The sequence below is a fragment of the Octopus sinensis genome, linkage group LG1, assembly GCF_006345805.1.
Source record: "Octopus sinensis linkage group LG1, ASM634580v1, whole genome shotgun sequence".
In the NCBI taxonomy this organism is placed as follows: domain Eukaryota; kingdom Metazoa; phylum Mollusca; class Cephalopoda; order Octopoda; family Octopodidae; genus Octopus; species Octopus sinensis.
Genome location: NC_042997.1, coordinates 53560806 through 53583071, shown reverse-complemented (window position 1 = coordinate 53583071; position 22266 = coordinate 53560806). Strand labels below are relative to the sequence as shown.

Genomic DNA, 22266 nt, shown 5'->3' with positions numbered 1-22266 from the left:
ATGTATGGGTTATCAACTGTAGGAATATTTAAGACGTTCAAACTTAAAACACATGAACAAAATAAAGTACTGTTATTATTGTTGCATCATACTAGTAAGCTGTACAGAGAGAAACCAATGAAGGACACTCTATATGGTGACTTGGCATGATAGAAATAGCAGCTAAACCACCTTCAGATTTCACTCTGTCGAGATCTTTTCAGAGTGAACTGGGTCTCCATAACAACAACTTCAACAGAGGTTGGAAGATTAGGAGTTGTCCCTATTGGACAAGTCACGCTTACATTTGACTGGTAACCACAGTACACATTCATACTGAAGTTAATTCAGTATAAATATTTGTTCCACAAACCTTTTGTGGTCATGTTAAGCTGGAACTTGTCACTAGTTACCTCCACTTTAGTGAAAGCAGAGGTATTGTTTCCAGTCATGTTTGTTTGTCCATGGACAAGATATCTCAAGAACCACTCGATGGATTCAGATGAAACTTTCAAAGATGTTCGCCCTCATGACTGGCATGAACCGATTAGATTTTGGAATCAATCTGGTACTGCACAAGGGTTCTGGATTATTTTTACAATTAAAATAAAATTTTTGAGAGTGGTCAGGTTCATTTTTAGTAATCTCGTTTGTGAGAGCAGTAGAGTATTTTTCAGATATTCTCATTTAAAAAAATCATTTCTGCCTAATTGTTGAGCAGATGTTGGTATTGCCTTGGTGGAGGTTTGCGCTCTCTGAGTGCCTGTTATTATTGTATTGAACAGATGGGAAATAAATCTTCCCTAGGTAGGACACTAGTACTGATTACTTTACCTCTAGATAGAAATGGTATTTAGCACTGCATACCAACAAATCCTTCATTATTTTTAGTGTAACCACTATGTAGATTTGCAAGTTATACTACTTTAAAGTACTTGCATGCAATTAAACTGATTAAGCTGTTGTGATGCTATGGACACCAGTAACAGAGTATGAAGCTGATTTCTCAGTTTGTTGCTCAGTACCCTGTGGGTAACATGCAGGTCATTACTTTATGAGTTTATTATGGATGCCTACTTTCATGCATTAGAAACAAGTTAAGGTAACATGAGATAGTAAAATAGTCTCCTCTCCTAGGAACTACAATCAAGAGAAATATTTGAGGTTGCATTAATTTTGATGTGTTAGATTTCAGTTAGAGTTGTTTAAGAGAGGGAGAGACCATATTTTGTATATATCAAACAAAGAGCAGTTATTAAGTGCACATTTAGGCAATCCGTTTATATTTATACTGCAGTTGTATAAAAGAGATGGGTTATGGATATGATGTGTATGGGGTAAGTGGATTTCTGTGTATATTCTTTATAATGGACAAAATATTATTTGGAAATGATTGCTGTTTCCTTTGGTTTGTTGTAGAGAGTATGAAGTTCAAAGCACAATGAGTGATTCAGGTTTAGTATTGTTATAATTTGACAATGGAAAACTGACAAAATCTCAGTCCTATAAAACAGTAACATTTAAATGATAGAAACTTTACAAAGAAAAGTTTATATGCTTAGCAAGAAGCTTAGGCAGTACATGAAAGAAGTCATAAATTTGAGCGATATATAATATTTACTTATAGATGTAAATATAATGTATAAATAGTAAGAAAAGAGAATGAAGTAAAAAAAAAAAAAAAGAAAACATGCAAAGTAGATACTAATGACTGCCAGAGTGGAGAAAGAAACTGAAGGGGAATACTGGGTCCTGTAGATAATTTTAGAACCAATTTTCTTCTGATGTTTGCTCATATGGATGATGTGAACTACCATGAGCAAGTGTCTTCTATTATGGTTCAGGTTGACTAATGTCTTTTGAGAAAAATTTCGTAGATGGGAAACTATGTAGAAACATGCTGTGTGTGTGTGTGTGTGATTCTCTGATGTTTGTCAGCAAATAGCATTGTTGAGAAAATTGAAAAACAAGTGCTTCTTCAATGAAGCCACTAGTCCTACACTGAGTTACAAATACTTCCTTGTCATTTTCAATGTTAGAAATGCGATGAACCAGTGATTGGCCCACTAAATGCCTGTAACCAACAACACTATTTGTCACAAAAATGCAAAAAAAAAAAAAAAGAATAGTACTCATCCTACATCATATTAGAATCTAAGTTATGTAATGAATTAAAAGTTTACTAATTAGCCGCTCTTACATTCTGCACTAAATATCTTGCCAATCTTCCTCACCAAAACCATATTGTATCCAATTACTGAGCTATTCAACAGTTCCTATTGAACATTTACCTCATTAACCAATATCATTTACTAATCTCCAACACTTAATCCCCATTATCCAGTTATCTCTTCTAACTTTATAAACATGCCAAAGAAACTATGATCAATCTTACTATTTCTGATGAGGACAGCTGCATAAAGAAGAGCTGGTCTCTAATTATGGAGGGAACCTGTAGAAGAGGTAGGCCCAGGAAGACATGGGGCAAAATGGTAAGAAAAGATTTTCAGATGTTGAGCTTCACAGAAATGACTAGGGATTGAGATCCCCTCTGTACTACTTACACCCCACCTCGATCCCTGTAGATAAGCCCAAATACATCTCCAACACCATCTATTTTCCTGTCTCTCACTCTGATTGTTTCTATCCTTCTCCAAATCTCTTTTTTTTCTGGGGTAGCCAAGTATCCCCTCCATAGTAAGGCAACTATCTCTGTCCCTCTAACCTTTTACCGGGCTCACAGTCACTTCCTTCATTTCCCTCTCTCAGTGGAGAGTTCTTAGTCTTGCAAGCCACTTGGCAACCATGCTGGTGCCACGTAAAAAGCACCTATGTTGGTGCCATGTAAAAAAGCACCCAGTACACTCTGTAAAGTGGTTGGCATTAGGAAGTGTGTCCAGCTATAGAAACCATGCCAAAACAGACAACTGGAGTCTGGTGTAGTTCTCCAGCTTACCAGCTCCTGTTGAACTGTCCAACCCATGCCAGAATGGAAAACAGATGTTAAATGAGGATGACAAATGTATCAAAAAAAAAAAAAAAAAGAAACACAAAATTTCCCAATTTCTCAGTTTAGGCAAAATTAAAGTTATTTCAAAGACCCAGGCATGGTTGTATGGATTAGAAGTTTGCATCATAACCACATGGTTTCAGGTTCAGTCCCATTGTGTGACACTTTGGGTAAGTGTCACTACATTTTTGATAGTACATACTATAGATGGAAACTGAAAGAAGCTAGCTATATATTTATATACATACATATATAAATATGCTTTTTGTGTGTGTGTATGTGTTATTTTCTCTTTGCCTTGACATTGCATGATAACTCTAATCAGTGACCTCTGTTTCCAATCTCCCATGAAAATATGTCTGGCTATTAGGAAATATTTACCTTGCTTGAAAACAGATGAAGGTTGATGATAAGAAAGGACATTCTCAATTAACTCCATCTAACCCATGTAAGCATAGAAAAGTGGACATTAAAACAACCATGAAAATAACATCAAGATGCTGTTTGTTCATTTTACATCAGTTTTATATGCTAGCATGGGTTGAATAAATAATTATTGAGGTATTGTTTTATAAACCCAGATGTTCTTTCTGTTGCTAACTCTTCTGGATTTTTTATTCCACTCACCTTTGAAAGTGCAGTGATACGGGATGATTTGATATCAAGGAATATCAGTAAACCTGACCAATTTCGTTTTTATTTTTAGCTCAATGCTTTGTTTCTTTCTACAAATGCCAGTCACAAGGCATTGGTTGAACCAAAGCTACAGTAAAGGACACTTCTTTGATAAGGTCCAGGTTTCTGAGCCATTATCAAAGAAGCTTGAGAGGTGGTTGGATGGAACCTACATTCGCCTCCTTATGAGAGCTCAAAATCTCTCGTGGAAGCATCATCCAACCAAAATGCAAATATATGGGAAACTACCACCTGTGTCATCTCTTGTGAAAGGTAGGAGAGTCCAGTTTGCTGGACATTGTTGTAGAGCTGAAAACGAGGCAATTTCTACTCTTCTCTGGAAGCCATCTACTCGCAATACCAGAGGGCGCACACTCTCCTACCCTGATGTAATCTCCAGGGATACAGGCATCCAGCAACAGGACCTCCGTAATGCTATGATGGACCGTGAAGTCTGGCGTAGCATGGTAAATTCCATTGTCTCGACCACAGTCGAACAATGATGAATGATGATGAAAGGACACTTACCCAAGGGGTTGTACAGTGGGAACTCAACAACATAACAAAGCAAACTCTGTATCTACACAGCAATATATATATACAATGCAGCACGGATTTTTGTCAGTGAACAGGTCGCGGATTTTAGCGACGAAAATATTTTGACAAATTAAACTTAAATGTTGAAGTGAATCGAACGGCTTTTGTGTGTTTCTCAAATGGCTTATAAACACCTTCCACACTGCAATTGTTTTCGTTTCAGCACACGATCTCAGATCAAATTACTTGCTATGCGAGTACATCTCCAATATATATATATATATATATATATACCAGATCATTATCATCATTTTATGTCTACTTTCTCAGGTTTGTATGGATCAGGCAGAATTCAGTGAGGCAGATTTTCTATAACTGGATGCACTTCCTCTTACCAAACTTACCCGTTTCCAAGCAAATTATTATTCTACTGTGATCAGACATGTTTTCCAGGGAAGACAGGAAATGAACAACATTACTTGTATGGCAATAATGTTCATTTATAAGACAGCGATAAACAAACAAACACACACACACACACATACACACAAGGAGATGATGAAAAATTTCTGGCTTTAAGAGTATCGTGAAAAGCCTGGTTGTGGAAGCACATCCTTATGAGTTCTTTTACAAGGCTTAGAAAAATTGAAGGAACGCTGCAATAAGTGTGTGAATCTGGGAGGGGAATATGTTAAATAAAATCATAATTTACTGATCCTCCTGTATTTTCTTTTAACCAAAGCCAGAAACTTTTCAGCACACACACACACACAAACATATACTCATACACAACAGGCTTCTTTCAGTTTCTATCTACCTAGTCCACTAGTAAGGCTTTGGTTTGGCCTGGGGCAATAAGACTGAACACAAAACCACATGTTTGGGAAACAAGCTACAAAACAATACAACCATGCCTGAACCTATGAAGTTTCCAAAATTAAAAGGGGGGGGGGGAGCAACAGAATGAGATTGGTCATTGAGTCTTGTGAAGAATGAACAAGGAGTTACAAGATGCTTTCTAAATATTGGCAGTGATCATAGCATTTATACATTTATTGCAGAGAAAATATAACCAAGTAACAGATAACACTCACCTGTGACAAGCCTGTCTGAGTTTCTTGGCTTTGTGATTGTGGATGGTGCACTGCTCGGGCAAGTGTGTCAAAGGCTTTAACTACAGAATCAGCACTTTCTCCTGGGGATGAAACATGTCCATTACTATTACTGCTGCTACTAGCAGCAGTAGATGTCCCAGAACTACTATTTGGATCTGTTGATTCTTGGGCACCATTTTTTCCCATAGCAGCCAATGTGGTAACTACACTAGCAAGAGTACTCAGATCTGAAATAAGATTGGCAGCTGAGAAATGAGGAAATAAGCAACTTATCAGAAACCCAGAGAGAAAAGGACAGAAATATAATTAAGCTAAAATGAAGAAAAAAATAAGCATACATTCATACTGAAATACACATTTTTTTACAGATACAGTTATACCTCACTTTACAAGGACCCACTTTACAAGTTTTATTTTATAATAAATTTTTTAAGCACAACATCTGAATTTTGAATGAATTGTAAAAGTTTCTACTAGCATAACAAATGCTTCTGTGTGTTACCAAGCAAACAACTCTAGACTTGCTTTTTAAAAAGAAACCTACAAGTGCATCTATGAATGCTTGTGAATTGGCAATTACATCTGCAACTGATGGTGTGCATGAGCCTAGTATGACAATTTATAACATTGCTACTTGTACTTTGGGAAATTGTTGCTCTGCTTAACAAGTTTTTGCTTTACAAGTAGTCTCCAGGAACAAATTAACTCATATATCAAGGCATTACACACACACACACTGATTTTTTTTTCCAAAGCCAAAACAATGAAAGTTATAAGAAATAATACAAGTTGATGGTTTGCAGTTTTTATCTTGTATTTCAGTATTTCTGTGTTAGGACCACTTCTTCAGGAAATCGTTGTTGTGGAGTCAGCTCACAATACAATATTTCTGGAGATTTCCTGAAGAAGGTGTCCTAACCCCAAAATATTGAAATACAAGGTTAAAAGTACAAACCATCAACTATAATTTACATTGTTTTAGTTTAAAGAAAAATAATCATCTGTATCAGACATTACTTTGTACAAACTTATATATATGAAATAAAATGTTAGCACCAAGCAATGTTTAGACATAAGCAAAATTTAGGTTAGTTAAAATATGTTTATGACATATTTCAACTGCTAAAAGGCAAATTCACAGCAGTTACCATGGAGAACCTATCACACCTTTTTACCATAAGAGAGATATTTTCTCCACAGTAACTGCAGAGAATTCGCCTTTTAGCAGTAGAAATATGTCAAACATATTTTAACTAACCTAAATTTTGCATATATATATATATATATCTCAGGTTGAGTAAAAATTAAGCAACGTTTTGAACCATGAAGAATTTGTACCAGATTTTTGCAGAGTTTTGATTTTTTTTTAAACATTTTTTTTTTTGCAATTGTCTGATAATACAGACATAGACTTGCCTAAATGCATCAATAAATGATAAGTTTGTCACCATTGTGACAATAATCTGAAATGTAACTGTCAAAGCACGATGTTTGAGCAATTTTGGCAGCTGAAACTGCTTGCAATATCAACTAAATGTTTGATGAGGAAATGACCAGTGAGTGGTCAGCTCGAAAATGGTTTAACCCTTTCATTACCAACCCGGCTGAACTCGGCTCTGGCTCTAAGTACAAATGTCTTGTTTTCATAAGTTTTGAATTAAAATCTTCCACCAAACCTTACTCACAATTTATGTTCCTAACACTAGCTGTATGATAACTAAGTTATTTTATGAAATTCTTTGTTATATTTAAAGTAATTGAAAGAAACACAGAGCATCTTAAAATAAATACAATAACGAAAGGGCTAAATGATTTTGCAGTGGAGACCCGAGCCTTGAAGATCATAAGCATAGTGGACACCCAACTGTCATCAAATATCAGTCAACTAAAGACACCACTTGAGAACTGGCAAAAGAACTTCAAGTTAGCCAGAAAACTGCTTGAAACTATTTGCTTGTGATTGGAAAATCAAAGAAGATCGACAAATGAGTACCACACGATTTGAATGAAAATCAGAAAATGCACAGATATGAAATTTGCTTGTTGCTTCTTCTTTGTAACCAGACCGATCCATCTCTCAACCATATTGTAACTTGCGATGAAGAGGGGATTCTGTACAATAATAAAAAATGTTCTTCGCAGTGGTTGGACCAGAATGAAGCACCACAAACCTTCTCTAAACCCTAGCTCTTCAAAAAGAAGGTTATGGTGATTGTTTGGTGGTGTACTGCTGGACTCATCCACTATAACTTCTTAAAACCTGGAAAAACTAATAATCCAGAAACCTACTGCCGCGAAATTGCCAAAATGAATGAAAAACTGCTACTCCTCCATCCCAGACTGGTCAACAGAAGAGGGTCAATCATTCTTCATGACAATGCTCAACCACACGTTTCACTAACAACACTCCAGAAGTCGAGGGAACTTGGCTACGAAGTTCTTCTCCACCTAGCTTATTTCCCAGATCTTTCTCCTACTAACTACCACTTTTTCAAGCACCTTGATGGTTTCCTGCGAGAGAAGGAGTTCAAAAATCAAACCAATGCTGAAAGTGTGTTCAAAGAGTTCGTCAGCTCCAGAACTTCAGATTTTTATGTTACCAGAATAAACAAACTTGTAACTCATTGGCAAAAACCTGTTGATTATAATGGTACTTACTTTGATGAATAAAATTTCCACATTGTTGGAATATATTGCAATGAATTTCATGTTTCAAAACGTTGCTTACTTTTTACTCAGCCTGATATATGTGTGTGTGTGTGTGTGTGTGTATACACACACACACAATATTTACTTGTATACTTAATATATACAATAGACCACCCTGGTGAAGAATGTACCCCCTGTCCCAGCATAGACTAGTTATTAGTGACTTTAGACTAACGAGGTGTGATTATTTAAAAACACTGGTTAATCTGTTCTAGACACAGATAATAGAAAAACATGGTTGAAATATCTATAGTCACGGGACTTTACAGGATTGTATTAGCAATGATAGGGATTCCTTCTTGAACAGTTTTATTATTATTATTATTTATTTATTTATTTAAACATAGAAAGGAAATTTACGGTCAGTATTCATAAAAAGCAACCGCATGGTTCCGGGTTCAGTCCCACTGCGTGGCACCTTGGGCAAGTGTCTTCTACTATAGCCTCGGGCCGACCAAAGCCTTGTGAGTGGATTTGGTAGACGGAAACTGAAAGAAGCCTGTCGTATATATGTATATATATGTATGTGTATGTTTGTGTGTCTGTGTTTGTCCCCCTAGCATTGCTTGACAACCGATGCTGGTGTGTTTACGTCCCCGTTACTTAGCGGTTCGGCAAAAGAGACCGATAGAATAAGTACTGGGCTTACAAAGAATAAGTTCCGGGGTCGATATGCTCGACTAAAGGCGGTGCTCCAGCATGGCCGCAGTCAAATGACTGAATCAAGTAAAAGAGTAAAAGAGTAAAGAGTATGCACCTTATTTATGATTCAGTAACTGAAGCTAATATATTATAAGCCCAAAGTGGAGGGCTGGTGCAACTTACCTTCAACTACACCTTTTTTATGAATACATATGGTATTTATCACATATCTATGACCTATACTTCATATTTCTCAAGCCTCTATGTAAATGTTATTTACACTTAATATCTATGTTATAATAATAAATTTTTAAATGACAGAATAACCACACACCTTAAAATTTTATATAAATTATATCCAAACAACTTTCAAATAATGTTTACTGTTTGGTTAATTTAGAAGCATGAAGTTGGAGTAATAGACTCCAGCAAGATGGGTATGACATGTGATTAAATACTCTTTAGGTTTCTAATGCTGTTTGCTAAAACAGAATTATTTTGAAAACTAAGATCATTGACTTTTATCAACTTTGCTGACCTTTTCATTGTCATTAATTAGAAGGCAGAGATGCCATTAAAGAAATAAATCAAGTTAAACTTAGTGAAAAGGCCAATGTCATGAAAAGTACAACTATTTGTCTTTGGAGAGCTTTATGAACTTTCTTAAGTAGTTAGAACAATTTAGTCAACCTCATGGATAAGACACTTAGAATTATTTTAGAGAAAGAAAGATAACTGAAAGTCCTTTAAATCCAGAACCATACCAAAGTGAAGTGGATGCAAATAGATCTGACAGGTTTTATCTTTTGATGGGATTAACCCCCTAAAGTGTTTACTTTATTATTATTATTATTTTTAATTTACATTTTAAAAGAATATTCTTTTCTACTCTAGGTACAAGGCCCATTTTAAAAGAATATTATAATCCTTAAAATCCTTTAAAATGTTTTAGCCCGAAGGCCGCGGCCATGCTGGGGCACCACTGCTGTTAAAATTACTATTTATAATGTTAAAATTACTATTTTAGAAACAAGAAATTACAATCAACATCAACGTTTCACATCTGTTCTCCATGCTGGCATGAGTTAGATATGTAATCACAACCAGAATCAGGACTTATTCAAAATTACTAGACACCTGGGATGGTTGAGAGAACCATATCACAATAATACATTTAAATTTGCATGGTTTCTACAGCAGTATACTGTACCTAACAGCAACCACCACTTTACAGAGTGTACTGGGTGAAATATACCATAGTACCAACACTAGAGAGATTGTCACATCTTTGGCAACGCTATAAGGCCCTCTCGATCCTATGATGTCTCTGCTCATTTACCAACCACTTTACAGAATGAACTGTTCAAAATTTACGGCAAAGTTATTGCTGATCATCTCAAGTTAAACTGACTTCATTCAAACCACTCTTTAATTAGTTCAATAAGATATGCATAACAAAGTAGAACAGTTCTGAGATTAAGTTATTTGTATGATTTACAGGAATAATATACAGGTAGATGAAATTTGTAATGGCAACCAGCTGACTGTGAAGTAAAAGCGGTAGCAGATGGTAGCTAGCTAAGTTGAGTTCAGAAAGGTAAAAAGGATTTGCATGAACATATAACTCAATCTGTCACTTCTCTATAACTCTGCAAGCTATCCATACTCAGCAGATCATCTGGTTTCTGCCTAATCAAAGCAATATGCTTTATATATTTTTTCATTATGACAACTCTTGCTACTTCAAGTCAATTAACTAGTACAGCTGATTAGTAATAATACTACTACTTCCTTTGATTACAAATGTTTATCACTCTGAATCTGAAGCAACCAAGTGACTGACTGAATCCATCCTGATGGCTATAACCAAAACCTTCAGGAGGTTCATTTTCAGCTGTATTACAACAGATATAGGCAAAGAATATTACTTAGATCTGAAGGATACCATACATTATCACCAACTACAAGTTGTTCATCCACCACAACATAGATAAAAAGTATAAGAAAAACCAAAAATACTTTTTGGTACCTTGTAAAAGAGCTTCCATTAACTTTACATATTCAACCTGCACTAACAACAAAACCCGTTCCAACCCTTCCTTCTTCACTCAGTCTTATCACTATCTGTGCACAGTTGCTGAATGTGAATATTTTTCTGATCATTCCAATTCAATGAGGCAACCAATTTTGACAGTGGCCCTTAAACACTGCAACCCAGAACTAGCCTATCCTTGTCGACCTTATTGATCATTCCTCTCTGCAGGATTCTACTCCAGACTATGGCAACTTGGTATGTCCTATCACCAAGAAGGGAAAAAAATCTCTTTGACTGAAACAAAATACCAGCTAGTCAACCAGCCTATTGTCTTCTCTTCTTTCTTAGTAACTGCCAGCATGATTTCTATAAAGCCAGCTCTAATGGAAATAACTAGTTGTCTCTTGCCCTTGTGACTTTCAAAGAGCATGTGGGATGAGGACTTCCTAGGTTGCCCAACTATAAGCTCCATCTCATTTTCATCACTTGGATTGGAAATTGCCTGTCTGACCATGCTACTGCAGATTGTACTAACAGGGTTTCCTATCAACTTAGGTGTACTCTACGGTTTGGTTATGTCAACCTACTCTTCTGTACATTTATAATCTACTTGTTATTTCTAATCACACAATCTTTTGCAGATGATGCTACCATCACTTACTTTTTCCTAATTTCCCATGCAGAGACATCATTCCACACAACCTAGACATCTTATGCCAGAAATCCATTGCCCTCCATGAACACACACCATGGAAATATTATGTAAAGGAAACACATAGTCTCCTACAACACAAATACACAACCACTATACTGAAAATGGATATGCTATAAGAAACATGTCTGTTTTGAGTATCATAATATATGATTTTGATTTTTGATTTTTCCAGTTTCAGCTCATGAGCTGTGGCCATGCTGGGGCACTGCCATTTATAAAATACCTATTTAATGATATTTACATAGAATAACATATTTGCTCAAGTACAATGTATTTCAAATATAATGCAACATCATTTTTTGAACTAAAAAATCAGTAATTGATTTTATCATATTGTTATCCTATTTTTTTTTACCTTCAAATATAATGCTAACCACATCCCATTCTTGACATTGATACAGGAGTAAATATGGTATTACCATTAAGTGGTATTGTAATGATTCAATCCATACCATAACATGAGAGCTTTTTTATCAACTGAAATATTATTCTGTCAATTAAATTCCTTTCTTAAGAACATAACATATTTTCTATAAAGGAACTATCAGACAAATTCTTTTATTACAAATGTCATGCAATAAATTAATATATTTACATCAGATTTCTTTAAAGTTTAAGCTGAAAATCTAAAGAAATATAAATTATGTGTGTTTAATTTCTTTAGTAAAGCAGCATAACTCCAAATGGAAAACAGCTGTTCATATCTGAAAACTTGCTCATATTTAATGCATCCCCACAACCATTAAAAGTCTAATAAACATCTCACCAGCTAAATTAAGAAATTGTTATTTTGGTATTTTACTCTAGAAGGATTCATGATCTCAGCCATAGAGAAGTCATTTGGATATTAAAGAAACATTATAGCAGTAGGCAGTAAAATAGAGAGAGTAACAAATCAGAGTAGCTAATTAAATATTTCCGCGTTTCATTTCTACTTTTTCAGCCAAAAATTCAAATTCTACTGCTTTTCACTCCAATACATCAATAAAATAAGAACAAATATTTCACTGGAGTTACTTCAGTTTAATATACGCCTTTCTTAATCAAATAAAATATGCAATACAATATGGCTGTGCCATTAATCGTATTGATATCAATCTGCTTAAGACCTCCCCTGGTTCAAACATCCCCTTTTAAAGTGATCCAAGTTGAAACTTTCCTTCAAAATTTTACCCTATGTTTCAAACACCAGCCTAATAATGATAAAGTTATTTTATGTAATTCTTTATTAATTTCAAAATTAATTGAAGCAAAGCAGTATATTTTGAAAGTAATTATTTAGTAATGCAGCTGTTTTAAGAATCTACAACAAGCAGAAGGTACAACTTTGGGTTAAATTTTATAACAATAAACTCATTGGTTTGTCATATAGAAGGCAGTGCATTTGAGAATAGAATAGCCAATTAGATCTACACCAGCAGCTACTTCAAAGGAATTAATTTTCTTCTTTTTATCAATGAGTGTGTTAAAATGACCTGAACTACTAGTACAAATGTCTTCCAATCAAATCTACAGTGAATGTTCCATTATGATATGAGCTATATATGTTCCCAATCGTTTAGCTGCAAAGAACATACATTATGACTCTTTGGAACATTGTTAACCTTCCTGCTTACTTAGAGAAGACATCAAAAAACAACCCCAACATATTCTCTTAAAAAAAAAAAGGAATGCTAACTAAAACAAAAAAAAAAAACTGATATTTTATTAATAGCATTGTTTCTGATTTCTTTCTTGCTTTATTATACCAATGTTATTTCATCATGTGTTATCCAAATATAAAATTATAAGTTTCATACCTTATTATCTATAATTACCTATAACACTTAGTAATTGGTAGATGGTCTGGAATATCTTTTTGACAAATGATCAAATAAGCACAAATCATTAGTAAAGTGGACACTAGCATATTTAATGTAGTGAGTTAAGAAAATTTAACTAATTAAAATTACACTTACAGTAATGATAAAAAACATCATATACATAGCTGACTCTACTCAAGAAAGGTATATATAAATACAAAGACATAATTAAATACAGAATGCAGTAGTGAGTGACAGTATGTTTCATTCTTATTAGATCTCATCAACAAAGCATAGACTAACTGATGAAGTCTTAAACCAGTGGTTCTGAACCATTTTTCATCTATGGACCCGTTCAAGTAGTATTTTATTCTAGTGGACCTCCAAGTCATTTGGTGTTTAAAAACTAGTTTTATAGGTAGTTCTTTCAAAATTCCTATTTTGTTTTTCACTCATTCACTTGTGTAGGTTCGCAAACGCACTCTCTGAGAGAATATATTTTAGTGAACAGAAAGATGACAAACTATGTAAAACATTAGAGAAAGAAACCTAGCTGTTTCTTGTAATAAATATATCTAAAGCAAAACTTTTTTGCGCACCCTTTAAATACTATTGTGAATCCCCAATTCTATACTTGCATTGACCCTAGGGGTCATATGAATCCTGATTGAGAACCACTTTCTTAGACCAAAAGATACTCATTTTTGTCACCATACTACCAAAGATCAGATCCATTCCCTCTGCATTTTATTATTAATTCATTTTTAACTGATTTAAACTTCTTGATTGCTTGTCCTATCATTTTTTATTAACCATTAAGATAAGATTAATTAATCAAGATAATAACTTTTGCCCTCCCCATGTGTGCAATAGTAATTAGAATTTATTGGGTTACTACATTAAGTATAAAAATCCAGTTCACTGTTTATATTTCATGCAGTAGCCCATCCTGAGTATTTTCCCCAAGACAGTTCCATTGTACCAATGTTATATGGACCATCAAATTAAGATTACATATATAGGCTACACATTACACAAATTCATGCAACAAGTATAAGACAAAAAAACAAATGAATTATGAAACCCTAATGAAATCTCACCTGTATTGTTAGATTTTTGAGAATTTTGAGTAAGAGCCGAACTTAAAACCATAGTACCGTGATCAGTATGGATTAACCTCTCCTGGAGATTAGCAAGTAAATTCTCATTTGATTTACTTTCTTCATCCTGAAAAATAATAAAATCCTAGATAATAACATAGTACATCATTGCATATTTTTCATAATGAGACTTATTCTAGAGTCTTAAACAATTATCAGTTACTATATATAGACAAAAATATAACATACACACAGTCATTTATTTTACACATGTTTTTCTATGGTAGTACTGGTTGAATAAATATATATTATAGAGGCATGGTTATAGAGTTGGATGCCTTTCTTATTAACTTTAATTTGTTTTTCAAACACAGAATTTTTCATTCAACTATTCAAAAGCAGAGAGCTAGGAAAAGATTTGTTAAGGAATTGACAGGCAACCCCATTTGTAGCTCAGTGCTTGTTTCATGTGAAATGCAGAATGTAAATATTCACAAGGAAAACACACAAACATGTATAGACACACACAACAGGCTTCTGTACAGTTTTCATCCATCAAATTCAATCACAAGGTATAGGTCAACCCAGGGTTGTAGTAAACACTTGCCTGCAGTGTCACACAGTGAGACTGAACCCAAAACAACCTGGTTGCAAAATGAACTTCTTAACCACACAGCCACGTCTGTGTTTTATATATATATAATAATAATTATTATTATTTGAGGGAATATTATTCCTAACTTACAGGGAAAAATTCAATTTAGAAATACTAAATCAAATTTCACAAAATATAATATGATATATGTATGTATGTATATGTATGTACAACCTGTTGCATGGTCGGGTTGTCGGCGACTAAACCGGCAACCCTACCAAACTTGCTTGGTGAGGAGGGTGTTTATTGGTCATCCTGTGGGATGAAAAACAAAACCCGTCAAAGGGTGGAGGAACTCTTGAGAGTCAATGGCCATCCAATAAATGTCTTAAGGCTGTATCATGCGCGGGGACATAGAAATAATCGAACTGAATATCCGATCGCACAGTTAAACCATTGGGAGTGAAGGACTCCTAGCCTTTGTTAGGGCATCCTTCTAGGAGAAGGTAACTCAGGTAACTGGGATAACTCCGAAATAAAACCTGCAGCTCAGTGGTTACCGATGATGTTGACTTGTTCTTCTTTTCGGATTTTGGCTGCTGTTGCTTAGTGAGTGAGATTGACTCAGTGCACAGCCTTTCCGCACTTTAAAAAAAATCTTCTTGCACAAGCATTGCAACAACATTGATTAAGCTTCATGCAATGGCCATACTCGATAACAAGGGGCAGCCACCATATGTATGTATATATATATAACTGCAAAGGTACAGGTGTGGCTGTGTAGTAAGAAGTTTGTTTCCCAACTACATGATACCGGGTTCAGTTAAACTGTCAGACACCAAGGGCAAGTGTCATCTACTACAGCCCCAGCCTGACCAAAGCCTTGTGAGTGGATTTAGTAGATGGTACCTAAAAGAATGTATGAGTGTCTGAGTATGTTTATCTCCTTGTCTTGACATTTCATAATAATTGTAAAATGTTTGACACTGTCATATAAAAAGTATCATTTATTTCCAATATTCTGTGAAAACTTATCAGGCTATGGGAAAATATTACCTGGCTCAGAGGAGTACAGATAAAAATAACAACAATATTTATATTACTGATGAGGTGATATCATTGTATATCCCTAAAGCATTATTTTCATCTGAGGTACAATGACACAGGTACTTGAAGAAAACAAGTATTTGGGCTAAAATTCCACCAATATGTGTCCACAAAGTTAAGTGCATGGAGCAAAATAAAAAAACGATTGGTATATTTGCAATGCAGACTCTGGATATTGCCATGGCCTTCATGTTTATACCAGAAAAAGCAAAGTAATTGTTGAAACATATGAACTGAGTTATGATGTATTTTGGAATTTCTCTTCAAAAGAAATTTCTCTACTTTGGATGAATCTTCTACCTTTGTTTATGCTGCTTGAAAACATGAGTCATCAACACTTATTATTTTCAGCATAATTATGAGCTAAGAAGTTTGCTTATGATTTTCAGCATAATTGTGTGATAAGAAGTTTGCTTCCCAACCACATGGTTCCAGGTTCAGTCCCACTCGGTGGCATCTTAGGCAAATATTTTCTACTATAACCCTGGGCTGAACAAAGCCTTGTGTGTGAATTTGGTAGATGGAAACTAAAAGAAGCCAACTGTGTGTGTGTATGTGTGTGTGTGTGTCATCTGCACTTAACAACTGGTGTTGGTTTGTTTATGTCCCTATAGTTTAGCAGATTGGCAAAAGAAATTAGAGATACCACACTAAAGTAATGTTGCATAAATTATTCAATTTAAAAAATGCTGATCACCATTTTCAAAGACAAAGAACAAAAAAAAAATTTTGTCAACAGGAAGAGAATGTGGATATTAGGGGCAAGCCCTGTATAAACAAGGACTATAAAGTATACCTAGGAATAGGTAGAACACTTTGTTCAATTTCTTTCAATTAGCAAGTGAAATAAAGCGACAATTCAATAGTCATTTATATTCTTTAATAAGTGGAAATATTGCCAGCACTAGTGATTTTGAACTTATGTTGCCAGTCTTTTATGTATTGACTTTACTAAAATAAACAACAATGTTAAGGAAATAGCAAGAGAAATTTCAAAAACTTCTTAAATATGCATAAAATGAGCTAAATAGAAGCAATGAAAAATTTTCATAGGGAACTATTCTCCAGACAAAGTTTCCATCAAAATATTTTTCATGAGTGCATCACTGTTCTGTAAGCTGGGTGTTTCATCATCTAACATAATAGAACTTAATAAATTGATATATTCTGGAGTTCTTTTCAAATTACTCTACAAAAACATTGAAACTGAATGGAAAATATCCAACAAAATTGGTAAAAGTTTAATTAAGCCCCATTAGCAAATGAATGTTTTGATTCTCACCATATATAATCATGTTTTTTTTTTCAGATCTATAGACTTTGATTTCAGTAGGCAAAGCTCTGTGGTAAGAAGTTTGCTTCCCAACCACATGGTACCAGGTTCAGTCCCACTGAGAGGCATCTCAGGCAAATATTTTCTACTATAACCTCGAGCTGAACAAAACCAATTCTACTATATGGCTCAGAAACCTGGACGTTATCAAAGAAGCTTGAGAGGCGGTTGGATGGAACCTACACTCGCCTCTTTATGAGAGCTCAAAATCTCTTGTGGAAGTGTCATCCAACCAAGATGCAAATATATGGGAAACTACCACCTGTGTCATCTCTTGTGAAAGGTAGGAGAGTCCAGTTTGCTACACATTGTTGTAGAGCTGAAAACGAGGCAATTTCTACTCTTCTCCTCTGGAAGCCATCTACTCGCAATACCAGAGGGCGCACACTCTCCTACCCTGATGTAATCTCCAGGGATACAGGCATCCAGCAACAGGACCTCCGTAATGCTATGATGGACCGTGAAGTCTGGCGTAGCATGGTAAATTCCATTGTCTCGACCACGGTCGAACAATGATGATGATGATTGTGTGTGCATTTGGTAGATGAAAACTAATAGAAGCCAGTTGTGTGTGTGTGTGTGTGTGTGTGTGTGTGTGTGTGACCTGCACTTAACTGGTGTTGGTTTTGTTTATGTCCCTGTAACCTAGCAGACTGGCAAAAGAAACCAATAGAATAAGAACCAGACTTAAAAAAAAAAACAAGTACTAGGGTCAATTTGTTCAACTAAACCTTTCAAAGGTGGTGCCTCAGCATGGTCACAGTACAAAGACTGAAAAAATAAAAGATAATGGTAAACGGTATGTTCATTTCTCATATTTTTACTAAAAATCGTATACTTTTATTTCTGTGCATGTATGCATATGTGTATGTTGGGTCACTCTTAGTGCTGCTGATAACATGCAACCTAGTACAATCTGTCACATTGTTGGGTTATCAGTGACTAAACCACCCTCCTTACCAAGCTAGACTAAACACAATGTACTAACACTATGATAATAAAAAAAAAGCCTAAAGGTTGTATGACAATTTGCAAAAAAAGGTGAAACTTCAAATGAAAAATCTCTTCTTACTGGTAAAGGTTAGTTTGAAAAGGGTTATGAAGCACTTAAATCTACACAACATAGGCACAGGAGTGGCTGTGTGGTAAGTAGCTTGTTTATCAACCACATGGTTCCGGGTTCAGTCCCACTGCGTGGCACCTTGGGCAAGTGTCTTCTACTATAGCCTCATGCCGACCAAAGCCTTGTGAGTGGATTTGGTAGACGGAAACTGAAAGAAGCCCGTCGTATATATGTATGTGCGTGTATGTTTGTGTGTCTGTGTTTGTCCCCCTAGCATTGCTTGACAACCGATGCTTGTGTGTTTATGTCCCCGTCAATTAGCGGTTCAGCAAAAGAGACCGATAGAATAAGTACTGGGCTTACAAAGAATAAGTCCTGGGGTCGAGTTGCTTGATTAAAGGCAGTGCACCAGCATGGCCACAGTCAAAATGACTGAAACAAGTAAAAAGAGATAGAATAGACTGGTGAAGCTACTAGTACTGATAGAGAAGGTATTATCCTGAAGAGCTGAAGAAAATGATTGATGAGGAAAACCAACATATCAGAGCAAGTAGTCAATGTTGGTGAAACAGCATTTTTTTAGAAGTGCATGCCAGCAAGAACTTTTATTTCTCAGGAAGAAATATGAACACCAACATATAAAGTTTCCAAAAATTGTCTGACACTTCTTTTGGGAGGAAATGCAGATGGTGATATAAAATTAGAGACTTTGCTAATATCACGCTGAAAATCTAAAATCTTTCAAGGGTTACCCAAAGTTCAATTTGCCTCTGATTTGGCATTCATATAAGAAGGTATAGATGATTAAGAATTTTTTCAAAGACTAATATTTTTTCATCATGTTGTAGAAAGGTACAATGTCAAACATATTTCCAACAAAATATTGCTTCTTTTAGAAAATGCATCAAGCCACCCCATGCACTTAAATGAGGTTTTTTGATAATGTGAGAGAAGAATATATCCTGAAGAATATAAATTCCTTGGTTCAGCCAATTGATCAAGGTGTTCTAGTTAAGTGCAAGGCATATGATCTGAGAACATTCAAATAATTTATGAAAGCAATTGATAAGAAAGATGAACCTACAGTAAGACACTTCTGGAAGAAGTTCAACATAATGAATACTGTGGATAAACATAGTTGAGTCGTGCGATGAAGTGAAACACCTCAACTTTTGAAAGACGCTTAGAAAAATATATGGCCAGAATGTATCCATGACTTTAAAAAGCTTTCTACAAGCAAATAGATATTGCGACACTTGCAAATGTCTTAAGGTCTTAAAGAAATCATAGAGGATGAAGTAGCTGAGATGCTAGTATCCAATAGAGGAAGTTTATCTAACAAGGAGCTGATGCTGTTAGAACACGAGCAAGACGAGAATACAGAAATTCCATCAACTCTGCTTAAACTGACAGCAAAGAATGTTGTTAAAAGGTTGGCACTTGTAGAGGATGGTCTGTAAGCTTTTGCTGATAACAATCCTAATCATGAATGTAACATAAAAATTACATGAAGAATTTACAAAGCACTTCATTCCTACACTGAGCTGTAGAAAGAGATGATGCCATTAGCACCAAACAACTTTGGATAAGTTCTTCACTGCTCAAGCAAACGATGATGATGATGATGATGATGAACTATAAGTTAAAAGATCATGTTTCTTACCCTCCCAATTGCTCTCATTCCACCACTATCTTTCACACAGAAGTCAACATCTTCTGTAGTAAGAAAATATCCTATTACAGTATTATGATTCTTATTTATTCCCTAATGTATTTTTCTTCATATGCTTTTATGTACACAAATTGAACTGTGTGTAACTTTAGTTGCTTTTTTTTTTTTTTTTCTTTTTGGTACTGAAAATATCCATCAGAAAAAATTTATCACTTTATAATAGAAAAGTCAATAGGAGAATTTCAGGTTACAAGTTTCTCAAGAACACATTACTCCTCCTATAATGTGGGAGATTCCTGTACACACACACACACACAAAACATATCAATTCTTTGATAACATATGACATAAGGGAGGCATCAAAGCATTACAATTTATTAATACATATATATGTGTGTGTGTATTTTGTTGATATCTCAGGAGGGTGATTAGGTCAATAATAAACACAGGCACTGGTTCCATTTAACATCTTTATCTTTATTAGTCAGTTAGTTAACCTCTTTAACCAATTAACTGTTAGCTCAAGGCAAACTTCTTAAGCACAACAGCCATGCCTTTTGTACCTAAGTTCTGCTCACATAATGAATTCAAATCTGTGCCACCTTAGTAAGAGTTAGGAATTCTAACCAATATTTATACATATATAAAATTTTCAGGATCTGATGGAATCAAGATATTTAAATAACAAAGGCACCAAGGTAGAGTTGGGGATAGTGCACCTGTGCACTAACAGTGAATATGAACACTACATACTTTACTACAGAAAATACGGATTTGTCCTTCCAATTATGCATACATTCACAAGTATTAACCAAATATACAATGTATACATAAAGTCACACAGGAGTATACTCCAGCACATATTTGATGATCCATTGTAGGCTCAAGATCCATCCTTTGACAACATATCATGTAAATGATTTACAATTAATATATATATATATATAGTTTAGGAGTGGCTGTGTGGTAAGTAGCTTGCTAACCAACCACATGGTTCCGGGTTCAGTCCCACTGCGTGACATCTTGGGCAAGTGTCTTCTGCTATAGCCCCGGGCCGACCAATGCCTTGTGAGTGGATTTGGTAGATGGAAACTGAAAGAAGCCTGTCGTATATATGTATATATATATATGTGTGTGTTTGTGTGTCTGTGTTGCACATATGCACTTAAATTCTTTTGCATCTCTGTTCTCAGTTACCCAAATATTCTTCGTGAAATAAACCTTTAGTGTCAAGCAATGAATAAATAGAACTCTACTTCATATACTGAGTTTTTTGTCTCTCTAAAGTGAGAAATCAAAGCTAACTTATAATTGAACAGGAAAAATTCAATATAAATATTAAGTAATAGAATTTCTTATACTCTGAAAAATTGAAAATCCTCTGGCTAAAAAAATGCTAGACTACTAAGCCTACAACCTTCAGGGCAAACCTGGACAACGGATATTAAATGATGATGATGATGATATATTAGAATAATTGGATTTTAGTAAATTTTATTAAGATGTTAGATAATCAGTATTAGAAAAAGCATTTCTGGAATCATAACCATAGCTTCCAAGTAAACCACAGAAGCATTAATGTGTCACCCAACACATTTGCTGAAGTCACCAGCTACGATAATGAGGTTGCTGTCACTCATTGCTGAGGTAGTCTACAAAAGCATCTCATAGAAATGATCCTTTTGTTCTTCTGAGAGTTCTACCTATGGGGCATATGCCAAGACAAATGTTGTTATTATGTTGCTTGTAATTATCACATTCTGAAAACTAAACATTATTCATCTATTTGAAATGAGTAAAAAAACACCAACCAAGAAGGGAAGATGATTGATAGCCTAGCAATATACAAATATAGGATGAAAATAAATACCAAAGAAAACTAGGTTAATCTGTGTCAAAGTTTGGTGTCAATCAAGAGAAAACCTTAAACAGGATAGCTTGAAGGCTCTAAAAAATAATCTGAGACTAATAAATCAATCTTTGAAAGAGTAGTAGAGAAAAGATATAGAATACTGTAGGAAAGAATGGTACAGGAAAGTGATAGTAAAATGTGTTTTACAGTCAATTCCCAATGTTACAGGTATCACAAGTTTTGAAAATTTAGATATTTGCATGCTGGAAAAAAGTTTGCTTTTTATATTTCTGATGTTATAATTGAATTCTTATTTTACAGCTAA

At 34.9% G+C, this 22266-nt stretch overlaps 1 protein-coding gene across 8 annotated transcripts in view; it reads right to left on the bottom strand.

The window, feature by feature from the left end:
• LOC115212530 (orphan steroid hormone receptor 2) overlaps window positions 1–22266 on the bottom strand; it is a 204607-nt gene that overhangs the window by 15793 nt on the left and 166548 nt on the right. For 6 of the 8 annotated variants that reach the window (XM_029781357.2, XM_029781361.2, XM_029781353.2 and 3 more), the window contains 2 exons: window positions 14320–14446; window positions 5296–5561 (listed from right to left, as the gene is read on the bottom strand). In XM_029781357.2, the coding sequence (XP_029637217.1) occupies window positions 5296–5561; window positions 14320–14446 (393 nt within the window). The remainder of the gene's footprint in view (window positions 1–5295; window positions 5562–14319; window positions 14447–22266) is intronic. The other 2 variants (XM_029781356.2, XM_029781362.2) reach the window with 1 other exon arrangement.